Source organism: Eschscholzia californica, unplaced genomic scaffold, assembly GCF_041429995.1.
Source record: "Eschscholzia californica isolate CP2 unplaced genomic scaffold, dmEscCali1.0.p SCAF_1, whole genome shotgun sequence".
Lineage (NCBI taxonomy): Eukaryota > Viridiplantae > Streptophyta > Magnoliopsida > Ranunculales > Papaveraceae > Eschscholzia > Eschscholzia californica.
In genome coordinates, this window is record NW_028238198.1 from 10,254,350 (window position 1) to 10,265,440 (window position 11,091).

Sequence of the window (11,091 nt, forward strand, 5' to 3'; positions counted from 1 at the left end):
TCTATCATCTCTCTTTCTCTCTCGCTCTCCAAGCATTATGGCACTAAGAAGATTAATGATCAAGGGGAGTATCTTCTCTTTGTTTTTGCTACTGTCAATAGCAAGTGGTGTAATGATCATGACTGCTGCTGAGAACACTAATGAAGGAAAAAGGTCATGTATAACTTCAATTTTCAATTTCGGTGATGATATATCGGATACGGGTAATTATGTATTACAAAATCAAGAATTAATTGTGAATTCTGCATCATCATCTCCTCCTCGCCCTACTAACCTCACATGGGAACAAGTTAATCACAGTCATAATGGTGTCCAAGACATGAGTTTTCTTCATGGTTATATTCGTCCCAATCGAACTTATGGGGACGTTCATTCTCTTCCTTATGGCATCACTTTCTTCAACAAATCCTCTGGACGTTTCTCTAATGGTCGTCTTATCATAGACTTCATGGCTGAAGCTTTAGGTCTCCCACTCCTACCACCCTATTTGGCCACAGATAACTCTACAGATTTCAAGAAAGGTGTAAACTTCGCAGTCATTGGAGCTACTGTCCTTGACGATGAAGTTGTCAACTCGTCGTTACCCACTCCTGCAATTAAGAATTCACTGGGTGTTCAAATGGAATGGTTCAAAACTCTACTCCCATCTTTGTGTTCTGACTCTCAAGACTGTCAACAATATTTTGCAAGTTCATTATTTCACGTTGGAGGAATTGGTACTTACGATTACACGTTAGACAAAGACAGTAGTCAACTCCAAGATATGGTACCCAAGGTGGTTATCGAAATTGCTAGCACCGTTAACGAATTAATATCTCTAGGAGCAACTCAAGTAATGGTGGCAGGATTAATCCCAATTGGGTGTCTTCGTAGAGCTCAAAATAACTACCCTCATGAACATGTCTATGATCGGAATGGGTGTATTTATGAATTGAACGAAGTTGTTGCTCATCACAATGCATTCCTCCAATCTACTATCCAACAACTTCGAGAGCTATACCCTCATGTCAACATAATTTACGCCGATTATGCTTCTGCAACCATGCGTTTCATCAACTCGCGACGTGACGAATTTGGATTTATAGAGAATAAAGACACACTTTCAGTAGTTTGTTGTGAAGCAAGAGGGTTGGACGCTTACCTCTATGAAGATAATGCAGAGACGTGTGAGATTACCAATGTCTGTAAGAATCCAGATAGTTACATAATGTGGGATGAAACACATATGACTGAAGCTGCTTATCGAGTAATGGCTTCTAGTGTTATTTCAGGCAACTTTACACTCCCATCTTTCGACATGTCAGCTAGGAAGTGTTCTTCGTCACATCAATAGATTTATTTAATTTATCTTCGCTGTAGAAACAATAGATTTCAGCACATGTTCAATTAGTTAATTTTATGTTTTTTCAAGACTTGCATAACCAATTTGGATTAATATATAGAAGTTATTTTTTATAATAGATTCTTTATTGTTTTCAATTTAAGCTATCTATCCAGAAGTAAGTTTAGCCTTACTACTGTTTAAACCAAGTATTACTGGACTAGACACAGTATCAATGGACTAGAAAGCCTAATATTCGCGTGGGCATGCTAAGTGTAAGTGTGAACTCGAGATGACTCAGAGTGTTCATCACATCAATAGTTCATGTTTAGGGTGTTCTATGGGGTTAGAGATGGTATGGTTGTTCAAGCCGTAAACTGCAAAGTATTGCAAATATCTGAAAACCTTGTCATAGTAAAAAAAAACTAAGAAGAGACATCCTCTCTGCATAAGTGTGAACTCGAGATGATTGTTCATCACCTCAATAGTTCATTTTTAGTACTGCAGAGATCTGAAAACCTGGTCAAAGCAAAAAGAAGAGAGATCCTGTCTGTAGATTATGATATCAAAATGCACTTTCACATTTATTTTCTAAAATCTGTATACATATAGTTTTCGCAACTTGCTGAAACCATGTACCTGTTGATTGTTGATCATCTCATTCAGAATTTATGTTTGGGTATCGCATGCTCGTTTTTCATCAACCTGTTCGCATAAAACAATGTGTTTTGTCATAAACTCATAACTTGATGCAACCACTAAGACGTCCAACGTCGTATCACGAGAAAGAAAAAAGCCCAAAGTTCTCTATACGCATTTAAGTTTCGAACTACAGTATAGGTACTAGAACTAAATGCACCTTTTGTCCTTCCAAGTTTATATCAGTTAGAGGTCTTTTCAAAAGTTTCTCTAGAATACCCAACTCAAAGAGAAAGCTCTAAGTATTCAAACTTAGTAACTAACTACCTCCAGGTAAGTTCAGCAGTGTCTGACCTATATATAGCCCATAATGTGAAATCTTGACATTAACTACACAAGCAATGTATAAACTAACTAAATGTATATACGACTAACTAAACCATCTTCTCTATTTCCTGGAAGATGCTCCATAAAATACAAAGCATGGAACCATTAGTTTAAGAAGGAAGTCTGAAATCCCAAGAATTTGAGGGATAAAGGAAACTCGGATAAGTATGAATCTGACGAGAAACAGAAGGTTCATGAGCAAGGCACGTACTCTCACATTGCTTAGCCCCTTGTCTAACCTATCGGCTGGACATCTTGGGTCGGTTTGGCGCCTATATTTGGTCGAAGCTCGGGAAACCGAGGGCCAGGGAAGACATGAATACATAGCCATGAAAGTAAGAGATGAGCATATAATTTAGTCGACAAGCATCCCCATCATAAAATATACAATTTAAAGCAACCTTACTTCATGCTTAGAGTTGTCAAAGAAGAGTTGTCAACAAACTGCTGAACTCCTGAGATGTCTCTCTTCAAGCCTACCAATTGTGTATACCCCATAGAAAGAAAAGAGTTAAATGAAAAGGATCGGCTCTATACCATAATCTGTGAATGGTCTATCTTTGAGAACACCGTCGTGATTCCTCACAAACTCGGGGATTCCAACTCCATCTTTTTATACGCCTTTGCAAAGATACTATAATCAGCTAACTTACTTCACCTTCTAAAATTAACTGTAGAAAATAACTCAAAAAAAAAAAAATCTAATTGACTTAGAGCATCTCCAATGCAAGACCCAATTTGAGAAACTCAGTTCCACCTAGGATTTATTTTGATTTTAGAAAATAACTCTTTGATTTAGCACTCCATTAGGATTTCCAAATGATGTGGCATCCTTACATTTTGAGATATCTCAAGAAGAAACTCAACATTTGAATTTTTTTGAGTAACTTAAGATGGCTAGAATACTTAAGATGCACAAAAGAGATCTCAAAAATAGATTGTGACTGAGACATCTTAAAAGTTAAATGCTTGTACATCATCTAAAGATCTCAATTGAATTTCGCATCGGAGAGGTTTCTAAAAAGAAACTTTAAAGTCTTAGGTGACACTTGAGATTTTAAGAAACTCTAAAATCTTGCAATAGAGATGCTCCGAGAAGTTTTTAATTTTTGTTTATTTGAGTTGCAGAGAAGTTGAGAGAGAGAGGTAGTGAGAAAAAAGAACATTAACGAGGAGATGGTGTTCGCTAGTTGGTTGTCTATTGGTCCTCTGTGCCCACTGTTTTTTAGAATATTAATAGAAACTGAAAAGATAGGAGGGAAATAATTTCTAAATCGAGGAGAATAAAGAAATAATTTATACACAAAGGATAATAAAGGGGGATCCCAAAACCGGACTGACTTGGGGATTCTTCCAAACCAGATCGACTTTCCGACGAAGTAGAAAGAAGATGGAAAAGTAGAAAGAGAGAGGAGAGGGATAAATAGAGAGAATATGGAGAAGTTGAGAGAGATGAAAGGGAGAAGTTGAGAGAAGAGGGAAAGTTGAGAGAGAAATCGACAGGGATGAGTAGAGAGAAGAAAGATAAATGGAGGTTTTAGTTTTATTAGAAGGAGAGAAGAGGAAGTAGAAGAAAAGGAAAAAAATGGTGGTGGTCGGAGTTAGAGGAGGTGACCGGAGTTGGTGGTAAGAGGCGAGGAAGAAGAAGATGACTTATTACCCTTTAAAATTTTGCACCCACAAAATTCGTCAAGATTCACATCTTCCTTTAAAAAAAATTTACCCCGGATATGTTTCTTGTTTCCTCAGATCACCCACCTTAAACAAACACAGTAGACTGATTTTAGAGAGAGAGAGAGACTGGAAAACTAGTTCTTAACGATACTATACAATAAGGAGAACATTCCTCGGTAAAAGGAGTGCATCATTATAAGGAGATACCTTTGGTATAGGTCCATAAGTAGAGTTGTTGTAAGTTTTTTTGTGGAGCGGCTAAAGGCGTCCTTTAAAATTGTTTTTCGCGCTGCAAAAAAGTGATTGACTCTGGTCAATCTCGCTTGACCTTCGACATTTATAAACGGCTTTTTTTTTGTAGGTATACTCCCGAACCCGTACCGTCCAAAAGTCTCGGGTTGGGCAATCCAGAGGTCATATTTGAGAGAACCGATTCTTACTTACAAATTAACAAACTAGAGATTTAGAGACATTGGATTAACCAACTATAGATGCAAATCGGACGACCGTGAATACCCAAGAGATAAATCAACGAATCACCTTAAAAAATACCGTTGCGTTTTATATGTATATCGTAAGTAGGAATTTTACTAAGTAGTAATTTTAAGCTAGGCCAGCTTGATTTAAAATCCTAGTTCGTTCTTCGAGTGTAACGGTGATATAATAGAATATCTAAGTTTAACTGTGAGAATGTCCCACATGGGAGAAGGGTAACTAGCAACTAAGAATATAATGTATAGGTCATCTCCACTCATTGTCAATTGGTTTTGAGTTGGATTACCACAAACTTAACATGGTATCAGAGATAGGCCCACACGTAATAGGCTTAAAAGCCACACGTGCTCCAGGGGTAATTAACAACCGAGAGTATAATGTATAGGTCCTCCCTACTCATTGTCAATTAGTTTTGATCAGTTGGATGACCACAAACTAAACATTTAACAAATTATTGTCTCTTATGTAGTAATTGTAAAATTGTTAACATATCTTGAAGTGAAGCTTGAAAAGAAAAGATACCTAACAATGTTCTGGTTGTGTTTGTGAAACCACATAGTTGTAAACCCCACTGTACGGTTACCACTTCCACATAAAATGGAGAAGTCTTTATGCCCAGCTTTGATTATAAATCTTGTGCAAGAAAACACTTATTCTTTGATTTGTTAATAATGGTGGAATGTTGGACCCATTCACAACCACCAAAATCATATTTCTTCCTGATTTTTCTTGAAGTGGATTCAAGTACCTTTAAAGGTGGTGAAAGAATATCCATCCATGAATTTTTAGTCCATCTTGGTTCAAGAACAAGCTTTAGTTCCACTGTTAAAGATGTCTGATTAGATTGTGGTCTTCTCACTTTTTCCCAACCTAACCCTGTTTATTTCATGTGGAAAAGGTATAGTTTCAAATGCTTATTATGCTTTAAGCACCCACGATAACGAAATTTTCGAGAACAAACTATTTTTATCCAAATTTGAACTCATGATTCACGATCTGAGTGTGTTGTCCAAATGTAATACATAAGATGACTTTGATAGTAAGTCAAAACCAGAATTACTTTTTCTGTTAGCGCGAGAACTACGTTATATGTAGAAGTATGCCAATAAACTAATGAACAAAATGAATGTTATCGTTATATGTTTAATAAATTAAATTCAGAATCAACCATATAATATAAGTATAAAATCAAATTATAAGGACATTAGGTATTATAAAGGTTGAGCAAGAAAATTCAATATGACTGGATCTATATGTTTAATACTTAATGAAGTTTTAGTACAAACAAAAGATGCTACAATGATGACAAATAGACTTTCCAAAGAGAAATAGAGAACTTAACCTACCTTGACCCGCCAGCTTTTGTGACCTACAAAAATTAAAGACCGATAACTATCTTCCTTTTTTCTAACCTCGTAATGTCAATAATCAATAGTAAAGTAGTTCTTAACTAATCCACAATTTATTAATAACTATAAGAATCAATAAGGGTCAAAGTTAGTTGTTCTCTATGCTAGATGATCATGTTTCCAATATATAAAAAGATGCAATATTATACACAAATGAGAATGAACTGATTTGGCCTACAGCCCTACACACATTCTCCTCTTAAAACACAAATAAACATGCATAGAAGATATGCAAATTGGAGTAATAGTTAGGTTTGAACCTAACCTACCTAACTCTAACATGATGCAAGGTTCAAAGCCTTTGGGCTTCTTACCGACCCATGTCTTCATTGGCCCACCATGTTGGTAGGGCCACACTTTAAGTCCAAGTTGATTGGTAGATTTTGACATTCTTTCTGACAGAAGTAGGTCCTACCAAACAAAGTGATCATCCATCGATTGGTAAGAATATAAAAGCAAAGCTTACCTTGTTGGCACCTTTTGTATGGGGTAGGGTATCAATACTTCGATCCTCCACTTGGTGATGAAAAACTTTTCTTTTTTCTCATTGTCAACAAAATAAAGTAGTCTCTTTGAGATTTTTTTGGGCTTATACAAAGGTTCGTAAATGGGCACAATGGGAGATGACCATTTGAATAGTAAAAAATTTCAGAATAACTAAAAAAGTCCAAATCTTTTACTATTAGTCATTTTCTATCAAAATATTATGGCTAATTAGAGGTCAGATTTGAAATAATATTGATAGTTACTATTGAGGTCATTTTCTAATATTTTAGTTCCCAAAATGCCTTTCATATCAAAACTCACTTTCCCTATCAAAAAATCAGAATTTTTTTAGGGTTCTTCTTCTTCCATGCTTCTTCTCTAAATCTTCTTCTTCGAAATATTCTCTTCTGCTTTTTAGGGTTTCTTTCGTTCTTATCTAATCCTTCTTCTTCATTGATCTTTCTTCTTCTTTAATCGTTCTTCTTCGTCTTCTTTTTGCGCCACCTCAATTGATCTCGAAATCATGAGTGGAATCCTTGCAATGGCGATTTTCTTGAAGAAATGAATTCCCCTATTCCCAATAACATCGACAACAATCCTAACCCTGATTCTTTCCCCAATCTCGTTTCCATTTCAACTAAATGAGTTTGGCGAAGCGGTTGTCGATCGCTTCGGGAAAACGACGTATGAAGATGCAGGGGATGCACTAACAAAATTATGACAAACAAACCCTGCTATGAATATCAAGAAAAATTTGATTGTCTTTCAAATATGGTTAAGGAGCCCGAAAAAGATAAGGAGAAGACAGAGAGAAAAACAACCAAAGTAGAGGAGAAGGAAGCTCACAAAGAGAACACAAAAATGTCAGAGGAAGATGACATTGATGCCATTCTGATGTTATACTAAAAGAATCCAAAAAGAAATTCACATTGAAGAAAATGTTCCTAGACCTTCTCCTCGATCAAACTGTTCGATGAACATCAATCCACTAAAGGAAACAAAACTGATCATATATGGAGGATATTCCAAACAAGTAGCATTTAATAAGAGTAGTTGCTCTGAGAAGGGAAATTCTACAGTAAGAAGGGCGTCTCTGAAGTTATCTCCAAACTACTATGGTCCATACAAAATCCTGGAAAAAAATCAGTCCAATAGTGTATCGTTTGGAATTACTAGAGGAAACTAAAATTCATCTTGTTTTTCATGTGTCTGTTTTGAAGAAGGCACTTATCCTCAATATTGCGATTGATGACGAAATATCAATTGTCGAAGATGAGGGAGACCCGATGTTAACTATGATCAAGAACATCCTTGAGGGCAAGGATGCTGTCAAGGGAGGATGGATGATAGAAAAAGATATTCTCTATATTTAAAATTACGAGTTTCTATATTTTAGAAGATATTTTCTAGTTATTTAATACTAGGAGTTTCTATATTTTAGAGTTCTAAGTAATTTAGGGGTTTCTATATTTCTAAATATTGAGTCATTGTTGATGTCTAATTAGGAGTCCTAGGAGTTTCTATATTTCTATATTTAAACATTGAGTCTTAGTTGATGTCTAATTACGAGTCCTAGTTAGAGTCTAATTTGTTTGGTTTTATCCTATATATATATATATATATATATATATATATATATGGTTGAGTTCATAGTAGTTAGGATATGAATATGAGTCTTGAAGTTATTAATAAAGTTTTATATTAGTATTACGTTTATCTTTGGTTGACCTAGAGAAGGACTTAGGTTTTTATCAATGAGCTATAAGCTCGACCACTGGTAGACAAATAGTTAATCTAGTGTAGGAGATCTCATATTAAAAGTAAAATAATCAAAGATTAGATAAAACTTCCCTGGTTTGACTGGTCTTTTTGTAGATTTGTACTCTTCCTTGAGTTGATTTGGCGAAACGCTGCTTTCTTTTTTAGTAAGTTCAAGGTGTATAGTGCTTCTTTGTTGAGAGATAAACTGACTTGTGATTCGATATTACGCTGACCATTTCAGGATTTCATATGGTTCCTGATGATGAACCTTTGATCTTGAGTTTGATAGATAGGTAGACAGTCCCGTACTCCCGTAGTTGCAAAAGTCAGTTATGATGATTTAGATCCCATGAGGTAATCAACTTGCATGAGGAGGTAAGTAGCTGAGTGGATTATGGGTATGAACTGAGTGAGACTACGGGAAAAAGGAAGAGCGTAAACACCTCAGCAAGTGAGACCTACTTTATCCCTAAAAACCCCACTCGAGTTTTTTGTTGGGTTGGAATTTGTGGTGGAAAAGATCGATATCTAGGGTTACAGGAACAAAATTGTGCAGATTGGATGAAAGAATTGATTTGCTGAAATGAGGATTAGGGTTTGACTGAAAAAGGAGGAGGGGAAATCGCCCTAAGGGCTGACGTCATGGCAGACCCTCTCTCTTGTCAAATATTATCTTATATATTTGTGGTGAAACTCCCTTGTCCCAACTCTTTCTTCTATATTCTCGTTGAAACTAGATCGTCGCGGTCTCTTCTCTCCCCAATAGACCTTCATTAATATAGGTGCTTCTTTGTGGAAGAAAAAAAATATAAAATGATAGGAAGGAGAGAGCAAGGGAGCTCATGCTTCTAGGAGCTTCCTTGCTCCACAAATAAACCGTGAATAAAAGAAAAAATCTGGAGGAATTTGAGAATCCATAAAAAAAAAAACTTACCAAGTGAAAGTTTGAAATTTATCTTTTTTCGTTATTTTTTATGTATTTCAATTTGACTTCCGAGAGCTCCTGATTTCCACTGGTGTGGCTCCTTAAAATAGGTACATAGAGGCGAAACTTGATAAGAATAACCAGTATTGTCACGAATGAATGAAGTCAAGGTATTTTTTATTGTCCATTTGTCCCAATTTGAATCGATCATTTGAACCAAATGGGCCGAAAAACATTGCAAATCAACCATTAAGACGATTAAACATCACATGTTAGTCAAAAGCAAATGCACAAGAGTTGGTATACTAAAGTCAAAATTGGAGACCCCCAATAATATAAAAGAGGAAGTAGGTTTGTAAACGGTAGCTTATCGGATCAGTTATAGACATATCAGTATCCAATAAGCTATCCGACGATTATTATATATCAATATCTAAATCCAATCGACGACTATTATATCTAAATAATAAATCTCTACTATCCATTTTATATATTATTATTATTATTAAAATATATATTTTTGTTATTTTTATATATTACTTATCGGATACAGATAGTGGTGTAACCGAATCCATGTCTGGAGTTTCAGATGTTTTTAAAAAATTGAATACAAGTGCAGATCAGATGTCGAATATTCAGATATTTATTGCCAGGCTTATGGAAAAAGAAATCGAACATAGATAGATCAAGAGGAGAAAATAAGTTAATTTATGTGTATTTCATACAAGTGGAGATTTACAAGATAAATAAAAGAGGAGAAAAGGTACATGATAGGTACAACAAATTATATCTTGATCATTGCTAATCTTTCAACTGGCTGACTGGAGGGAGGTAATCGCACAGTTATGATTGTCGTTGATAATTATGTCATCGACATAAACAAAGACAAAAAGTCGATGTAGAGTCAGTCTCATAGAAAAATAAAGAATAGTCAGAGAGGGACAGAACAAAACCCACAACTGATGAGAACGGAAGAGAATTTGGAGAACCATTAATGCCAGTCTTATTCGAGGCGATAGAGAGATTTGTTGAGGCGACAAACCCATGACTTCCCCTTACTGAATAAATCAAGGCAGTGTTCTCGTAAGAACCTTTTCATATAGATCACTTTGTAAAAAGGAGTTACTGACATCTAGTTGACGGAGGAGCCAACTTTTAGTGGCGTGATGGAAAGAAGCATACAAATGTTACTTGGCAACCAAAGCGAAAGGTATCATGGTAGTCGAGATATCTTAGGCCTACAAAAATTGGTGATCATCTTCATTCCTCTCCGTCACATATCATCTCCGTCAAACACACCACATTTCCATGGAACACTCTTACAATACATTTTCAAAATTTAATTGTTAATAGGACCGTGACTTCCAAATTCAAGAGTAGTTGCACAATCAACTATAGTTGTCCGTAATATTTTTTTTTTGAGAAATCACCGAAATTAAACCATAGAAGAGGCTCTCCCGACAATTTTATCACATAATTTATACTAATAATAAGTTAATGGTGTGTTTGGTTGCAGGAATCCTAAGTAGGATTCCTATCAAAAGTGGGATTTGGTAGGAATCATGAATCCTTGGTCTGTTTGGCTACCAAGAATCCTAGGACTCTTGAATCCTAAGGATTCCTGATTCCAAAATTTGTATTGGACCAAAATCCCACCCTACCCCCTAGGATTTGCTAGGATTTTGGATTAATGAACCTAAATTTCAAACTTAAAATCAACAAAAAAATATTTCCTTCTACGAAATCATTATTTTTTTTCAAAATCATTATTTTTTTCAAAAATCATATTTTTTCTGAAGACGTTTAAAAATACTCAAATAATAATAAATCATAGGATTCTTAGTTGCCAAACAAGCCAAAAAATATTACTTAGATTCATGAATCTGTGGAATCATGAATCCCAAGGACTCATGAATCCGCGGATTCATGATTCCGCCATCCAAACACACCATAAGTTCAATATTTCCCGGATTTGCAGTTCAATAATCCAAGTA

The 11,091-nt window shown here is 35.5% G+C and overlaps 1 protein-coding gene across 1 annotated transcript; it reads left to right on the forward strand.

Moving 5' to 3' along the window:
* On the forward strand, positions 1–1,479 carry LOC147563995 (GDSL esterase/lipase At5g45910-like). The gene has a single exon (XM_086665334.1). The coding sequence runs from the start codon at positions 38–40 to the stop codon at positions 1,331–1,333; it is 1,296 nt and encodes a 431-aa protein (XP_086521460.1). The 5' UTR covers positions 1–37; the 3' UTR covers positions 1,334–1,479.
* The last annotated feature ends 9,612 nt before the right edge of the window (positions 1,480–11,091 follow it).